A 19,660-nucleotide genomic window follows, 5' to 3' on the forward strand; every position below is an offset into this window, starting at 1 on the left:
CCTATATATGCTATAGGACCTATATATGCTAGGGGACATTAATGTTTAATCTCAATACTATAAATTTATTCCTAGGAGTTGGTGTTTGCTCCCTTTGGATATATAAATTTATGTATTTTAGGAAATAGGGTAGGGTTATTTATTTAATAGGGTTAGTTAAGGCTCCAATACAGGATGGTTTGGGAACCAATTGAGACCATCTATTTACTTTTATCTCAATCACTTTTGGAAGTGGAAACTCTTAAATGCAATATGCCTAACTAAAAAGCCAAAACAAACAAAAAACCTACATGCCATCTATTTAAAGACCCAGTCTTTCAGGCTTTGTGTTGACAAAATACTATATTACAATAATGATGCCAGTATTGATATCTTCATTATAAAAGATAGGGGAGAAAGAGAAATATTGCATCTGTACATATAACAATAACATTATGATGTAATTCTAACTGCATTGCTTTTTTAACCTACTTAAAATTTACAAATTTCTGTTCCTAGTTACTTTTAGGAAACTACAATGTGATTTCAAGAGTAATTCCATTGACTAATATTTCCAAAAATCAGTTTTAGCAGATTTTTCAGGAAGCAAAAAGCCAAGTTCTACAAAAGAATATATCAATTTCAATAATAACACATTTATTTAATATTAAGATAACTCTAATGTTTACAGTAATATAAGGTACCTTATTATACATAACTCCATCTTCAGTTTCTTCTCCCCAAGGCTGTCCATCATCAAATACAGGTGAGCTTTCTTTCATGGCATTATATAACTATTTAGTACACAAGCAAAATATTAAGTTGATTAAAATTCTGAGGAAAACACATAGCTTTCATGTTTTGTCAAATTTGTTTTCAGTGTCATTTTTAGGAGCATTCACATTACTGCCTGACAAAGTCTCGTGAGAAGTTATTCTTTTAAACCTTAAAATATAATCCTTTTGATATTTTAGTAACAATCCCTTAGGATTAAAAAGGATAGGCTCCATGTTTAGTTCTATTCTATAGTGAAAAATACGCTGATCTTTTTTATACACTTATTGAGAACCTATACACACATTAAAAAACATTATTTTATTTATTTATTTATTTATTTTTGGCTGTGTTGGGTCTTTGTGGCTGCACACGGGCTTTCTCTAGTTGTGGTGAGCAGGGGCTACTCTTCGTTGAGGTGCACAGGTTTCTTAGGGCGGTGGCTTCTCTTGTGGAGCATGGGCTCTAGGCACGTGGGCTTCAGTAGTTGTGGCACGTGGGCTCAGTAGCTGTGGCTCGTGGGCTCTAGAGCACAGGCTCAGTAGCTGTGGCACACGGGCTTAGTTGCTCTGTGGCATGTGGGATCTTCCCCGATCAGGGCTCAAACCCGTGTCCCCTGTGTTGGCAGGTGGATTCTTAACCACTGCACCACAAGAGAAGCCCTACACACGTTTTAATGCAATTCTGAGAATCCAAAACAGAACTGCCACAAAAGGTAAGCCAAAAGTAATTATTTCTCTTTTATATAAACTCAATTTTAGTGCTCAAATGTTATCTACTGACTCCTTCAGACTGTATAAGCATGCACTTTAGATTGAATTTTACAATATAAAATCTTCAGAAATACAAATATTTAACCTTAAAAGTGATAACAAATAATAAATTATAGCAAACATTCAGATGTTATAATTAACAAGCTAAAAGGAAAATGCCTAAAGGTTTTTAAGGCACATAAATTCCATTTTGGAACACTTGTTTTTATAACTTGTTTTAGAAATATAACCTTTTAAAAATAAAAGCTATACAAGCCTACCTCAAGAAAGAAGAAAAATCTCAAATAAACAATCTAACCTTACACCTAAAGGAACTAGAGAAAGAAGAACAAACAAAACCCAAAGTTAGCAGAAGGAAAGAAATCATAAAGATCAGAGCAGAAATAAATGAAATAGAAACACAGAAAACAATAGAAAAGATCAATAAAACTAAAAGCTTGTTCTTTGAGAAGATAAACAAAATTGATAAACCATTAGTGAAACGCATCAAGAAAAAGAGGGAGAGGACTCAAATCAATACAATTAGAAATGAAAAAGGATAAGTTACAACAGACACTGCAGAAATACAAAGCATCCTAAGAGACTACAAGAAGCTCTATGCCAATAAAATGGACAACCTGGAACAAATGGAAAAATTCTTAGAAAGGTATAACCTTCCAAGACTGAACCAGGAAGAAACAGAAAATGTGAACAGACCAATCACAAGTAATGAAATTGAAAGTGTGATTAAAAATCTTCCAACAAATGAAAGTCCAGGACCAGATGGCTTCACAGGTGAATTCTACCAAACATTTAGAGAAGAGTTAACACCCATCCTTCTCAAACTCTTCCAAACAATATCAGAGGAAGGAACACTCCCAAACTCATTCTATGAGGCCACCATCACCCCGATACCAAAACCAGACAAAGACACTATAAAAAAAGAAAATTACAGACCAATATCACTGATGAATATAGATGCAAAAATCCTCAACAAAATACTAGCAAACAGAATCCAACAACACATTAAAAGGATCATACACCATGATCAAGTGGGATTTATCCCAGGGATGCAAGGATTCTTCAATATATGCAAATCAATCAATGTGATACACCATATTAACAAATTGAAGAATAAAAACCATATGATCATCTCAACAGATGGAGAAAAAGCTTTGGACAAAATTCAACATCCATTTATAATAATAACTCTCCAGAAAGTGGGCATAGAGGGAACCCACCTCAACATAATTAAGGCCATATACAACAAACCCACAGCAAACATCATTCTCAATGGTGAAAAAGTGAAAGCATTTCCTCTAAGATGAGCAACAAGACAAGGATGTCCACTCTCACCACTATTATTCAACATAGTTTTGGAAGTCCTAGCCACAGCAATCAGAGAAGAAAGAGAAATAAAAGGAATACAAATTGGAAAAGAAGAAGTAAAACGGTCACTGTTTGCAAATGACTTGATACTATACATAGAGAAGCATAAAGATGCCACCAGAAAACTAGTAGAGCTAATCAAGGAATCTGGTAAAGTTTCAGGATACAAAATTAATGCACAGAAATATCTTGCATTCCTATACACTGATGATGAACAACATGAAAGAGAAATTAAGGAAACACTCCCATTTACCACTGCAACAAAAAGAATAAAATACCTAGGAATAAACCTACCTAGGGAGACAAAAGACCTGTATGCAGAAAACTATAAGACACTGATGAAAGAAATTAAAGATGATACCAACAGATGGAGAGATATACCATGTTCTTGGATTGGAAGAATCAATATTATGAAAATGACTATACTACCCAAAGCAATCCACAGATTCAATGCAACCTCTGTCAAATTACCAATGGCATTTTTTACAGAACTAGAACAAAAAATCTTAAAATCTGTATGGAGACACAAAAGACCCCAAATAGCCAAAGCAGTCTTGAGGGAAAAAAATGGAGCTGGAGGAATCAGGCTCCCTGACTTCAGACTATACTACAAAGCTACAGTAATCAAGAGAGTTAGGTATTGGAACAAAAACAGAAATATAGATCAATGGAACAGGACAGAAAGCCCAGAGATAAACCCACGCACCTATGGTCAACTAATCTATGACAAAGGAGGCAAGGATATACAATGGAGAAAAGACAGTCTCTTCAATAAGTGGTGCTGGGAAAACGGGACAGTTACGTGTAAAAGAATGAAATTAGGACACTCCCTAATACCATACACAAAAATAAACTCAAAATGGATTAGAGACCTAAATGTAAGACCAGACACTATAAAACTCTTAGAGGAAAACATAGGAAGAACACTCTTTGACATAAATCAGATCTTTTTTGATCCACCCCCTAGAGTCATGGAAATAAAAAGAAAAATACACAAATGGGACCTAATGAAACTTAAAAGCTTTTTCAAAGCAAAGGAAACTAAAAACAAGACGAAAAGACAACCCACAGAATGGGAGAAAATATTTGCAAACGAATCAATGGATAAAGGATTAAAATCCCAAATATATAAACAGCTCATGCAACTCAATATTAAAATGAAAAAATGGGCAGAAGACCTAAATAGACATTTCTCCAAAGAAGACATACAGATGGCCAAGAAGTACATGAAAAGCTGCTCAACATCACTAATTATTAGAGAAATGCAAATCAAAACTACAATGAGGTATCACCTCACACCAGTTAGAATGGGCATCATCAGAAAATCTACAAACAACAAATGCTGGAGAGGGTGTGGAGAAAAGGGAACCCTCTTGCACTGTTGGTGGGAATGTAAATTGATACAGCCACTATGGAGAACAGTATGGAGGTTCCTTAAAAAACTAAAAATAGGATTACCATATGACCCAGCAATCCCACTCCTGGGCATATACCCAGAGAAAACCATAATTCAAAAAGACACATGCACCCCAATGTTCACTGCAGCACTATTTACAATAGCCAGGTCATAGAAGCAACCTAAATGCCCATCGACAGACGAATGGATAAAGAAGATGTGGTACATATATACAATAGAATATTACTGAGCCGTAAGAAGTAACAAAATTGGGACATTTGTAGAGATGTGGATGAATCTAGAGACTGTAACACAGAGTGAAGTAAATCAGAAAGAGAAAAACAAATACTGTATATTAACGCATACATGTGGAACCTAGAAAAATGGTACAGATGAACCGGTTTGCAGGGTCGAAATTGAGACAGATGTAGAGAACAAACATACGGAAACCAAGGGGTGAAAGCAGCGGCAGGTGGGGGTGGTGGTGTGATGAATTGGGAGATTGGGATTAACACATATACACTGATGTGTATAAAATGGATGACTAATAAGAACCTGCTGTATAAAAAAATAAATTAAAAAAAATGCCTCTGCACCTCTAGTTCTTGCGGAGGTTGGCATCTTCAGTGAAGTCTCCTATTGCAGGAGGACCTTCAAGATGGTGGAGGAGTAAGATGTAGAGATCACCTTTCTCCCCACAAATACATCAGAAATACATCTACAGGGCTTCCCTGGTGGCGCAGTGGTTAAGAATCTGCCTGCCAATGTTGGGGACAATGTAGGGTTCAAGCCCTGGTTTGGGAAGATCCCACATGCCGCAGAGCAACGAAGCCCGTGCACAACAACTACTGAGCCTGCGCTCTAGAGCCCACAAGTCACAACTACTGAGCCCATGAGCCACAACTACTGAAGCCCATGCACCTAGAGCCCATGCCCTGCAGCAAGAGCAGACACTGTGATGAGAAGCCCGCGCACCACAACATAGAGTAGCCTTTGCTCGCCAAAACTAGAGAAAGCCTGCGCAGCAATGAAGACCCTACACAGCCAAAAATAAAAATAAATAAAATAAATAAATTTATAAAAAGAAAAAATACATCTACATGTGGAACAACTCCTACAGAACACCTACTGAATGCTGGCAGAAGACCTCATACTTCTCAAAAGGCAAGAAAATCCCTACGTACATGGCCGTGTGGCTGAGAGGGTCTTGGTGCTCCAGCCTGGTGTCAGGCCTGAACCCCTGAGGTGGAAGAGCCGAGTTCAGGACACTGGACCACCAGAGACCTCCTGGCCCCAAGTAATATCAATCGGTGACAGCTCTCCCAGAGATATCCGTCTCAACGTTAAAACCCAGCTCCACCCAACGGCAAGTAAGCTCCAGTACTGGGCTCCCCATGAGAAACAACTAGCAAGACAGGAATACAACCCCACCCATTAGCAGAGAGGCTGCCTAAAATCATAATAAGGTCACAGACACCCCAAAACACACCACCGGACACAGTCCTGCCCACTAGAAAGACAATGTCCAGCCTCATCCACCAGAACACAGGCACCAGTCCGCTCCACCAGGAAGCCTACACAACCCACTGAACCAACATTACCCACTGGGGGAAGACACCAAAAACAACGGGAATTACAAACCTGCAGCCTGCAAAAAGGAGACCCCAAATACAGTAAGTCAAGCAAAATGAGAAGACAGAGAAATACACAGCACGTGAAGGAGCAAGGTAAAAACCCATCAGACTAAACCAATGAAGAGGAAATAGGCAGCCTACCTGAAAAAGAATTCAGAGTAATGATAGTAAAGATATCCAAACTCTTGGAGATAGAATGGAGAAAATACAAGAAACGTTTAACAAAGGCCTAGAAGAACTAAAGAGCAAACAAACAATGATGAACAACACAATAAATAAATTAAAAATTCTCTAGAAGGAATCAAAAGCAGAATAACTGAGGCAGAAGAATGGATAAGCGACCTGGAAGATAAAATAGCGGAAATAACTACCGCAGAGCAGAATAAAGAAAAAAGAATAAAAAGAATTGAGGACAGTCTCACAGACCTCTGGGACAACATTAAATGCACCAACATTCGAATTATAGGGGTCCCAGAAGAAAAAGAGAAAAAGAAAGGGACTGTGAAAATATCTGAAGAGATTATAGTTGAAAACTTCCCTAATATGGGAAAGGAAATAGGCAATCAAGTCCAGGAAGCAGAGAGTTCCATACAGTATAAATCTAAGGAGAAACAAGCCAAGACACGTATTAATCAAAGTATCAAAAATTAAATACAAAGAAAAAAATCTTAAAAGCTGCAAGGGAAAAGCAACAAATAACATACAAGGGAATCCCCGTAAAGTTAACAGCTGATCTTTCAGCAGAAACTCTGCAAGCCAGAAGGGAATGGCCGGACATATTTAAAGTGATGAAAAGGAAAAACCTACAACCAAGATTACTATACCCAAGAAGGATCTCATTCAGATTTCTTTTTTTTTTTTTTTGCAGTACGTGGGCCTCTCACTGTCGCGGCCTCTCCCATTGCGGAGCGCAGGCTCCGGACGTGCAGGCTCAGAGGCCATGGCTCACGGGCCCAGCCGCTCCGCAGCATGTGGGATCTTCCCGGACCGGGGCATGAACCCATGTCCCCTGCATCGGCAGGCGGACTCTCAACCACTGCGCCACCAGGGAAGCCCCAGATTTCTTTTTTTTAATAAAAGAGATTTCCCTTTTTATTTTTAAAAATTAATTAATTTATTTATTTATGTCTGCGTTGTGTCTTCATTGCTGTGCGCAGGCTTCTCATTGCGGTGGCTTCTCTTGTTGCGGAGCACGGGCTCTAGGCACACGGGCTTCAGTAGCTGTGGCACGAAGGCGCTAGAGCTCAGGCTCAGTTGTGGTGCACAGGCTTAGTTGCTCCACGGCGTGTGGGATCTTCCCAGACGAGGGCTCGAACCTGTGTCGTTTGCATTGGCAGGCGGATTCTTAACCACTGCGCTACCAGGGAAGCCCCTCACTCAGATTTGAATGGAGAAGTTAAAACATTTACAGACAAGCAAAAGTTAATAGAATTCAGCACCACCAAACCAGCTTTACAACAAATGCTAAAGGTACTTCTCTAGGCAGGAAACACAAGAGAAGAAAAAGACCTACAAAAACAAACGCAAAACAATAAAGAAAATGGTAAAAGAAGCATACATATCAATAATTACCTTAAATGTAAATGGATTAAATGCTCTAATGAGAATATACAGTCTGGCTGAATGGATACAAAAACAAGACCTGTATATATGCTGTCTACAAGAGACCCACTTCTGACCTAGGGACACATACAGACTGAAAGTGAGGGGATGCAAAAAGATATTCTATGCAAATGGAAATCAAAAGAAAGCTGGAGTAGCAATTCTCATATCAGATAAAATAGACTTTAAAATAAAGACTGTTACAAGAGACAAGGAAGGACACTGCATAATGATAAAGGGATCAGGGCCTCCCTGGTGGCGCAGTGGTTGAGAGTCCGCCTGCCGATGCAGGGGATACGGGTTCGTGCCCCGGTCTGGGAGGATCCCATATGCCGCGGAGCGGCTGGGCCCGTGAGCCATGGCCGCTGGGCCTGCGCATCCGGAGCCTGTGCTCCGCAACGGGAGAGGCCACAACAGTGAGAGGCCCGCATACCGCAAAAAAAAAAAAAAAAAAAAAAAAAAAGATAAAGGGATCAATCCAAGAAGATATAACAATTGTAAATATTTATGCACCCAACATAGGAGCACCTCAATACATAAGGCAAATACTAACAGCCATAAAAGGGGAAATCGACAGTAACACAATCATAGTAGGGGACTTTAACACCCCACTTTCACCAATGGACAGATCACCCAAAATAAAAATAAATAAGGAAACATAAGCTTTAAATGACAGATTAGACAAGATGGACTTAATAGATATTTATAGGACATTCCATCCAAAAACAACAGACTACACTTTCTTCTCAAGTACTCATGGAACATTCTCCAGGATAGATCCTATCTTGGGCCACAAATCAAGCCTTCGTAAATTAAAAGAAAAATGAAATCGTATCAAGTATCTTTCCGACCACAAAACTATGAGATTAGATATCAATTACAGGAAAAAAACTGTAAAAAAATAAAAACACATGGAGGCTAAACAACACCCTACTAAATAACCAAGAGATCACTGAAGAAATCAAAGAGGAAATCAAGAAATACCTAGAAACAAATGACAATGAAAACATGACGACACCAAACTTATGGGATGCAACAAAAGCAGATCTAAGAGTGAAGTTTTTAGCAATACAATCCTACCTCAAGGAACAAGAAACATCTCAAATAAACAACGTAACCTTACACCTAAAGCAATTAGAGAAAGAAGAACAAAAAAACCCCAAAGTTAGCAGAAAGAAAGAAATAATAAAGATCAGATCAGAAATAAATGAAAAAGAAATGAATGAAACAATAGTAAAGATCAATAAAAGTAAAAGCTGGTTCTTTGAGAAGATAAAGAAAATTGATAAATCATTAGCCAAACTCATCAAGAAAAAAAGGGAGAAGACTCAAATCAACAGAATTAGAAATGAAAAAGGAGAAGTAACAACTGACACTGTAGAAATACAAGGGATTGTGAGAGATTACTACAAGCAACTGTATACCAATAAAATGGACAACCTGGAAGAAATGGACAAATTCTTAGAAAAGCACAACCTTCCGAGACTGAATCAGGAAGAAACAGAAAATATCAACAGACTAATCACAAGCACTGAAATTGAAACTGCCATTAGAAATCTCCCAAGAAGCAAAAGCCCAGGACCAGATGGCTTCAGAGGTGAATTCTGTCAAACATTTAGAGAAGAGCTAACACCTATCCTTCTCAAACTCTTCCAAAATATAGCAGAGAGAGAGGAACACTCCCAAACTCCTTCTATGAGGCCACCATCACAATGATGCCAAAACCAGACAAAGATGTTACAAAAAAAGAAAACTACAGGCCAATATCACTGATGAACATAGATGCAAAAATCCTCAACAAAATACTAGCAAACAGAATCCAACAGCACATTAAAAGGATCATACAACATGATCAAGTGTGGTTTATCCCAGGCATGGAATATTCTTCAATATACGCAAATCAGTCAATGTGATAAACCATATCAACAATTTGAAGGATAAAAACCATATGATCATCTGAATAGATGCAGAAAATGCTTTTGACAAAATTCAACGCCAATTTAAGATAAAAACTCTCCAGAAAGTAGGCAGAGAGGAAACCTACTTCAACATAATAGGGGCCATATAAGAGAAACCACCAGCCAACATCGTTCTTAATGGTGAAAAACTGAAACCATTTCCTCTAAGATAAGGAACAAGACAAGGTTGCCCACTCTCAACACTATTATTCAACATAGTTTTGGAAGTTTTCGTCATGGCAATCAGAGAAGAAAAAGAAATAAAGGGAATCGAAATTGGAAAAGAAGAAGTAAAAATGTCACTGTTTACAGATGACTTGATACTATACATAGAGAATCCTAAAGATGCTAACAGAAAACTACTAGAGCTGATCAATGAATTTGGTAAAGTAGTAGGATACAAAATTATGCACAGAAATCTCTTGCATTCCTATACACTAATGATGAAAAATCTGAAAGAGAAATTAAGGAAACACTCCGATTTACCATTGCAACCTAGGAATAAACCTACCTAAGGAGACAAAAGATCTGTATGTAGAAAACTATAGGACACTGATGAAAGAAATTAAAGATAATACAAACAGATGGAGAGATATAGCACGTACTTGGATTGGAAGAATCAACATTGTGTAAATGACTCTACTACCCAAAGCAATCTACAGATTCAGTGCAATCCCTATCAAACTACCACTGGCATTTTTTACAGAACTAGAACAAAAAATTTCACAATTTGTATGGAAACACGAAAGACCTCGAATAGCCAAAGCAATCTTGAGAAAGAAAAAGGGAGCTGGAGGAATCAGGCTCCCTGACTTCAGACTATACTACAAAACTACAGTAATGAAGACAGTATGGTACTTGTACAAAAACAGAAATATAGGTCAATGGAATAGGATAGAAAGCCTAGACATAAACCCAAGCACATAGGGTCACCTTATCTTTGATAAAGGAGGCAAGAATATACAATGGAGAAAAGACAGCCTCTTCAATAAGTGGTGCTGGGGAAACTGGACAGCTACATGTAAAAGAATGAATTTAGAACACTTCCTAACACCATACACAAAAATAAACTCAAAATGGATTAAAGACCTAAATGTAAGGCCAGGCACTATAAAACTCTTAGAGGAAAACCTAGGCAGAACACTCTATGACATAAATCATAGCAAGATCCTTTTTGACCCACCTCCTAGAGAAATGGAAATGGAAACCATACACAAGATAAAAAGACAACCCTCATAATGGGAGAAAATATTTGCAAACAAAGCAACTGACAAAGTATCAATCTCCAAAATATACAAGCAGCTCATGCAGCTCAATATCCAAAAACAAACAACCCAATCGAAAAATGGGCAGAAGTGCTAAATAGACATTTCTCCAAAGAAGATAAACAGATTGCCAACAAACACATGAAAGGATGCTCAACATCACTAATCATCAGAGAAATGTAAATCAAAACTACAATGAGGTATCACCTCACACCGGCCAGAATGGCCATCATGAAAAAAATCTATAAACAGTACATGCTGGAGAGGATGTGGAGAAAACCCTCTTGCACTGTTGGTGGGAACATAAATTGATACAGCCACTATGGAGAACAGTATGGAGGTTCCTTAAAAAACTAAAAATAGAACTACCATATGACCCAGCAATCCCACTACTGGGCATATACCCTGAGAAAATGATAATTTAAAAACAGTCATGTACCACAGTGTTCACTGCAGCTCTATTTACAATAGCCAGGACATGAAAGCAACCTAAGTGTCCATCAACAGATGAATGGATAAAGAAGATGTGGCACATATATACAATGAAATGTTACTCAGCCATAAAAAGAAATGAAACTGAACTATTTGTAGTGAGGTGGATGGACTTAAGAGTCTGTCATACAGAGTGATGTAAGTCAGAAAGAGAAAAATACCATATGCTAACACATATATATGGAATCTAAAAAAAAAAAAAAGGTTCTGATGAACCTAGGGGCAGGACAGTAATGAAGATGCAGACGTAGGGAATGGACTTGAGGACACGGGGAGGGGGGAAGGGTACGCTGAGACGAAGTGAGAGAGTAGCATTGACATATATACACTACCAAATGTAAAGTAGACAGCTAGTGGGAAGCAGCTGCATAGCACAGGGAGATCAGGTTGGTGCTTTGATACCACCTAGAGGGGTGGGATAGGGAGGGTGGAGGGAGATGCAAGAGGGAGGAGATATGGGGATATATGTATACATATAGCTAATTCACTTTGTTATACAGCAGAAACTAACACACCATTGTAAAGCAATTATATTCCAATAAAGATGTTAAAAACAAAACAAAGTCCTAGAAGAAAACATAGGCAGTAAGCTCCCTGACAGTGGTCTTGGCAATGATTTTTTGGGATTTGAGACCAAAAGCAAAGGCAACAAAAGCAAAAATAAACACGTGGGACTATATGAAACTAAAAGGCTTCTGCACAGCAAAAAAATGATCAACAACATGAAAGGGTAACCTATGGAATGGGAAAAAATATTTGCAAAGCATTTATCTGATAAGGTGTCAGTATCCAATATCCATAAAGAAGTCATATAACAATAGCCGAGAAACAAATAATGAAATTAAAAAAATGGGCAAAGGACCTGAGTATACATTTTTACTAAGATATTCAAATGGATAACAGGTACTCAACATCACGAATCACTAGGGGAATGCAAATCAAAACCACAGTGAAAACCTCATGCCTTTGAGTATGGCTTACTTGGAAAAGACAAGAGATAAATGCTGGTAAGAATGTGGAGAAAAGGGACCCCTTGTGCACTGTTAGTGTAGTTGTACATTTGTACAGCCATCACAGAAAACACTGGTTTCCATCGAGGTTCCTAAAGAAATTAAAACTAGAACTACCACATGATGCAACAACTCCACTCTAGGTATGTATCTGAAGGAAACAAAATCACTATGCTGAAGAGATTCCTGTACCCATATGTTCACTGCAGCATTATTTACAACATGGAAACAGCCTAACATCTACTGACAGATAAATGGATAAAGAAAACGTGGTATATGTGTATATATATACACACACACACATGTACACACAATGGAATACTACTCAGCCGTAAAAAGAAGGAAATCATGTCATTTGTGACAACATGGATGGACCTTGAGGGCAGTACTCTAAATGAAATAATTCAGACAGAGAAAGACAAATATTACATGATCTCACTTACAGGTGGAATTTTGAAAAAACAAGCCAACAAAAAGAGATCATATTTGTGGTTACCAGAGGCAGGGGGTTAGGGAGTGGGAGAACTGGATAGAGGTCAAAAGGTACAAACTTATAGCTATAAGATAAATAAGTCCTGGGAACGTAATATACATCATGTGTATATACCAAACACTACTGTTTGGTGTATTTGAAAGTTGCTAAGAGAGTAGATCCTAAAAGATCTCATCATATGGAAAAAAAACATTTTTCTTCCTTTTTCTTTTTGGCATCTACAAGATATAGATTTTAACTAAAGTTACTGTGGTAATCATTTGGCAATGTAAGTCAAGTCATTACACTGTACATCTTAAATTTACAGTTCTGTATGTCAATTATATCTCAACAAAATTAAAGGAAAAAAAAACGAAGGGGAAAAGATGGGTTATCCAATAAAAGGTATTGAGATATATGAGTGAGCCATTTAAAAAATAAAATTTCCTTTTCTTTAATGTTAAAATAAATTGAAGATGGTTTAAGATTTAAACACAATACAAAGAAGCCATAAAAATACTAGGGAAAAAAGTGAAAGCACTTTTTAAAAAACATGGGAGTAAAGGAGACCATCCTAAGTGTGGCTAATTACCTAGGATTCTGTTAAGTGGGAAAGAAAGCATAAGAAACCTATGAATGCTCTCTCATTGATTCTTACATTGTTATAGTGTTCAGTTGTACTACCTCAAGCAAATTAAGATAGGAAGGAGGGGATTTCAACCTATGCCTCCAAGTCTATGTAATGGACTTGGAGGCATCTCAAGAGGTCCCTCCCCGATATAAGCCAAAGCAGGTACTCCATACAGAAGCTCCTGTATCACTGTGGAAATGCTATCTCCCTAAAACATAACAATGACCTAAGCTGCTTAGGCAAACAAGGGTAAGGTGTTCTAATGACAATAGGGGTATTTGGAGGGAAGAGCAGAGAGGTGGTTACCCAATGTCCATGTGTATCACTGAGGAGAGGCAAACTGAACACATAAAAGTTATAAAGTTCAATAAAACTTAAGTTCTATTAATGGACTATGGTAGTGGATTTCTACTTCTCTCTTGAAAATTGGTGGTGCTGAATGTACCAGTATATCTCCTGGGTCAAAATCCATCCCCACTGCCTGCCTACAGTTAGTTATGGGCTTGCTGACGGCCAAGAGAATGTCAGGGGACAGTATTAGTTCTAAGGATTCCAGAACTAAGTAGGACAGGAAACTCAGAAGCTAGAGAAGGAAGAGACTGTATTAGACTAGGTAACAATGTACATATTTACATTTGCAACCAATTAAAATACAGCACATAAATCAAAAGGATAATGAGGGAAAAACATTTGCACCATATACAAAAGAGCTTATTTACCCAATTCAACTCTTTTTGACATACAAAATGGTGATCTTGCAAATAAACAAGATAAAAAAGTCAAAAGACATGAATACGCAGTTATGTGTGAATATTCAAGTTTAAAAACAAAAATTGCAAATACAAAAATATTATCTTTTGCTTGTCATGTTGTCAATTATTAAAAACATCAATAAGCTTAATATGTAAGGAGTTCAATATATAAAGGCTTATAGTAATACTAGAAAGAAATAAAGAAATATAAAATAGGCCAAAAAAGCACATATAAGCAAGTTATAAGAAATAGCAATAATAATGATAAATCATACAAAAACATAATCACTTTAATAATATATTAAAACAAGCTACATTTCCACCTCCCAAATTGGTAAAGATTTTAAAACAATAATGCCTATCATGTGGGAAAATGGGTATTCTCAGACATTGTTGAGGACCTTTTAACTGGTGTAATTTTTCTGGAGGGAAATTTGTCAATATGTATCAAAAGTTGAAAAAATACATATAATTTGCATAGCAAAAATGCACCTTTAAAACTATATCCTAAGGAAATGTTTTAAGTTGTTGCCTCTGAGTTGTGGGATTATGAGTATACCAATTTCTGTGTACACGTTTCTGTATTTTCCAGAACTTTTGCAATGAATATGGACTTTAAATAAAAAGGGGAAGAAAACCAAATGTTATGGGGGAAATTCCTACTGACTTATTTTGCTGTGTTTTTTTTTTCTGTTTGTTTTTGTTTTTGAGCTGTAAAACCTCATGAAAACAAATGACCTCCTTGCCATTGTGATATTTCCTTTCCTCACCTCTGGAATCATATATTAACATCTTGAAGAACTTAAAATTAAACATGCTTTGAAAACGGAAAACTGATGCAGATTTTGAGATAATTGGTAAAAGTAAGATTGGGAAAGAAATAGAAATACCCTGAGGGAAAAAAAAATCTTTCCTATATATATAATTAAAATGAGAAATCAAATACCTTGATGCAGTCTATTAGCCAAACCAAGGCTGCCACAATGTGAGGCCATGTATGAGGGGCCCCCACTGTATACATGGAGCTTTTCGATAATGCAAAAGGATACCTATGAAAAGTCAGAAAACATAAGCCAGTATGTTAATTTTGTAAAAATAATGGCTAAATTAAGCAAGAAGTTACATTAAAAAAAATTCCACATATATACCATGTCTCGACTTGTTTAGAAGCAAGATACTTGTTGAGATTCTCTTCTTCGTCTTCTTACCCTCAAATGGTTTTGTGTATTTTTTGTTTTTTTTCTCTGCAGATTACTTTGTACATATATCCCCTAAGCTGCAGAACTTGATTTACAACCAACATGCTGGACTTCTCTCCTGAAAGATTGTTCCCTCAAATCCAATGTACCCCAAATAAACCACATGTATGTATTTCTCCTCCTGAAATCCATTTCTCCCCCTGTGTTTATTCTACACAGGCCTTTCTGGACTTTCTTACTCCATTTTCACCAGGCTTTCAATCCTATCTTTTCTGTTTCTATAAAATCTGCAGTAGCTAGCCTATTCTATCTATTCCTCATCACATCAGTAGTTGAGGGCTTTATGATCTATCATCTGTAGTTCAGTAATAATCTCCAAAAAGTTTTCTTTTTTGCCTTTTCAATTTATCTTGCATATGTGGCCCATAGTGACCATCTTAAAATATATTATTTCTCTAACTCAAAATCTTTACACACTTATTGAGTTTCATTCTTTTCTGTGTTCCAACAACCTCTCTAGGCTAATGAGACATATAACATACAAACCCAAGATCTTTAAAGATTCTTGGAACCTCTTCTTCAAACTTTGTGTCAGGAAGTTCATACGAAGGGCACAGGAAGCCATAAAGAAAAGTGAAGATCTTTAGGAAGTCTTTAACAGAAGGAGCTTGTAGAGATTTCATGGATACGCTATATGCATAACCGTTTTCTGAAAGAAACTATAATAATTTTTATGAAACATCAAACATTTTACAGTAGGAAAATTACTGAAAAATACTTAAGAAAACACTCACAATTTCGAATAGTTAAGATTATAAAATACCTCACAGAGCTGTCGAATACATTGCTGAATGAATGCTTTGTCATTAAGTGGTCTTGGGTCCTTGATTTTTTCAGAAGTGGAAAATATACCAAATTGACTATTCCGGGATCCATGTCCACTAGTCCTGTAAACATATTTTTAAAAAGTCAGTCAAAATTATTTCCTTCTGTGGTCAAGCCTAAATTATTTCAAGACAATTTTATATTTTAACATCAGCATCAAACATTAAAGTTCAATTCTTTGGTTTTTATTTAAGATTTCTCTTACTCAAAGCAGAGAAAAAAAGAGCAAATAATGAAGATTAAAGTATAAAATGAGGTGGGAAGAAAACTACACTTCTGGTGCTCTGCATTACTAACACATACATCATCCTCTAAAACTGTGCATTTTGAGTCCACTAGGTCTTCTGCACCAACTGTTCTCCAGGTCTATTCAATAACCCAGATTCTTTCAACATCCTACTTGCCCCTCCATGATTGCTCCTTCACTTCCAACTCCTTTATTTACAATTATTTATTGCAGGAAAATTTGAGATGTTGAAACAGATTGTGCTTTTTTTCATGAACGTTATTGTGTCATGCAATATTATGTATCTGATTGTTATTTACCATAAATATATGTTGCTACTTTTTAGTCATTAATAGCTATAGCATATATGCTCCATCTTAAGCCCCTCCTCTCAAAACAAAACATCATTTGTTTAAATCTTTTTTTTTTTTAAATTTGGCAACTTTTCTCTTTTTTATTGAAGTATAGTTGATTTACAGTGTTGTGTTAATTACTGCTATACAGCAAAGTGATTCAGTTTTATATATATATATATATATATATATATATATACACACACACACACACACACACACACACACACACATTCTTTTTTTTTTTTGGATTTTATTTTATTTTATTTTTTATTTTTTTTTTATTTTTTTTTTTGCTTTATAACAAATTTAATCAGTTATACATATACATATGTTCCCATATCCCCTCCCTTTTGCGTCTCCCTCCCGCCCTCCCTATCCCACCCCTCCAGGCGGTCACAAAGCACCGAGCTGATCTCCCTGTGCTATGCGGCTGCTTCCCACTAGCTATCTACCTTACGTTTGGTAGTGTATATATGTCCATGCCGCTCTTTCGCTTTGTCACAGCTTACCCTTCCCCCTCCCCATATCCTCAAGTCCATTCTCTAGTAGGTCTGTGTCTTTATTCCTGTCTTACCCCTATGTTCTTCATGACATTTTTTTTTCTTAAATTCCATATATATGTGTCAGCATACAGTTTTTGTCTTTCTCTTTCTGACTTACTTCACTCTGTATGACAGACTCTAGGTCCATCCACCTCATTACAAATAGCTCAATTTCATTTCTTTTTATGGCTGAGTAATATTCCATTGTATATATGTGCCACACCTTCTTTACCCATTCATCCGATGATGGGCACTTAGGTTGTTTCCATCTCCGGGCTATTGTAAATAGGGCTGCTATGAACATTTTGGTACATGTCTCTTTTTGAATTATGGTTTTCTCAGGGTATATGCCCAGTAGTGGGATTGCTGGGTCATATGGTAGTTCTATTTGTAGTTTTTTAAGGAACCTCCATACCGTTCTCCATAGTGGCTGCACCAATTCACATTCCCACCAGCAGTGCAAGAGTATTCCCTTTTCTCCACACCCTCTCCAGCATTTATTGTTTCTAGATTTTTTGATGATGGCCATTCTGACTGGTGTGAGATGATATCTCATTGTAGTTTTGATTTGCATTTCTCTAATGAGTAAAGATGTTGAGCATCCTTTCATGTGTTTGTTGGCAGTCTGTATATCTTCTGTGGAGAAATGTCTATTTAGGTCTTCTGCCCATTTTTGGATTGGGTTGTTTGTTTTTTTGTTATTGAGCTGCATGAGCTGCTTATAAATTTTGGAGATGAATCCTTTGTCAGTTGCTTCATTTGCAAATATTTTCTCCCATTCTGAGGGTTGTCTTTTGGTCTTGTTTATGGTTTCCTTTGCTGTGCAAAAGCTTTTAAGTTTCATTAGGTCTCATGTGTTTATTTTTGTCTTTATTTCCATTTCTCTAGGAGGTGGGTCAAAAAGGATCTTGCTGTGATTTATGTCATAGAGTGTTCTGCCTATGTTTTCCTCTAAGAGTTTGATAGTGTCTGGCCTTACATTTAGGTCTTTAATCCATTTTGAGCTTATTTTTGTGTATGGTGTTAGGGAGTGATCTAATCTCATACTTTTACATGTCCCTATCCAGTTTTCCCAGCACCACTTATTGAAGAGACTGTCCTTTCTCCACTGTACATTCCTGCCTCCTTTATCAAAGATAAGGTGACCATATGTCTGTGGGTTTATCTCTGGGCTTTCTATCCTGTTCCATTGATCTATCTTTCTGTTTTTGTGCCAGTACCATACTGTCTTGATTACTGTAGCTTTGTGGTATAGTCTGAAGTCCGGGAGCCTGATTCCTCCAGCTCCATTTTTCGTTCTCAAGACTGCTTTGGTTATTCGGGGTCTTTTGTGTTTCCATACAAATTGTGAAATTCTTTGTTCTAGTTCTGTGAAAAATGCCAGTGGTAGTTTGATAGGGATTGCATTGAATCTGTAGATTGCTTTGGGTAGTAGAGTCATTTTCACAATGTTGATTCTTCCAATCCAAGAACATGGTACATCTCTCCATCTATTTGTATCATCTTTAATTTCTTTCATCAGTGTCTTATAATTTTCTGCATACAGGTCTTTTGTCTCCTTAGGTAGGTTTATTCCTAGATATTTTATTCTTTTTGTTGCAATGGTAAATGGGAGTGTTTCCTTGATTTCACTTTCGGATTTTTCATCATTAGTATATAGGAATGCCAGAGATTTCTGTGCATTAATTTTGTATCCTGAAACTTTACCAAATTCATTGATTAGCTCTAGTAGTTTTCTGGTAGCATCTTTAGGATTCTCTATGTATAGTATCATGTCATCTGCAAACAGTGACAGCTTTACTTCTTTTCCAATTTGGATTCCTTTTATTTCCTTTTCTTCTCTGATTGCTGTGGCTAAAACTTCCAAAACTATGTTGAATAAGAGTGGTGAGAGTGGGCAACCTTGTCTTGTTCCTGATCTTAGTGGAAATGGTTTCAGTTTTTCACCATTGAGGACGATGCTGGCTGTGGGTTTGTCATATATGGCCTTTATTATGTTGAGGAAAGTTCCCTCTATGCCTACTTTCTGCAGGGTTTTTATCGTAAATGGGTGTTGAACTTTGTCGAAAGCTTTCTCTCCATCTATTGAGATGATCATATGGTTTTTCTCCTTCAATTTGTTAATATGGTGTATCACGTTGATTGATTTGCGTATATTGAAGAATCCTTGCATTCCTGGAATAAACCCCACTTGATCATGGTGTATGATCCTTTTAACGTGCTGTTGGATTCTGTTTGCTAGTATTTTGTTGAGGATTTTTGCATCTATGTTCATCAGTTGTTTAAATCTTTATAATGGTTTCTTTTGCTTCTCTTTGTGGCCCAATTTACCTAACCATTGTAGTT

The 19,660-nt window shown here is 36.9% G+C and overlaps 1 protein-coding gene across 1 annotated transcript in view; it reads right to left on the reverse strand.

Moving 5' to 3' along the window:
- NDC80 (NDC80 kinetochore complex component) overlaps positions 1–19,660 on the reverse strand; it is a 62,332-nt gene that overhangs the window by 37,020 nt on the left and 5,652 nt on the right. The window contains exons 4-7 of the mRNA XM_082640539.1: positions 16,129–16,252; positions 15,852–16,024; positions 15,053–15,155; positions 684–773 (exon numbers count right to left, since the gene is read on the reverse strand). Coding sequence (XP_082496665.1) covers positions 684–773; positions 15,053–15,155; positions 15,852–16,024; positions 16,129–16,252 — 490 coding nt within the window. The remainder of the gene's footprint in view (positions 1–683; positions 774–15,052; positions 15,156–15,851; positions 16,025–16,128; positions 16,253–19,660) is intronic.

The sequence above is a fragment of the Mesoplodon mirus genome (genome assembly GCF_964341445.2).
Source record: "Mesoplodon mirus genome assembly, chromosome: 13".
Taxonomy (NCBI): domain Eukaryota; kingdom Metazoa; phylum Chordata; class Mammalia; order Artiodactyla; family Ziphiidae; genus Mesoplodon; species Mesoplodon mirus.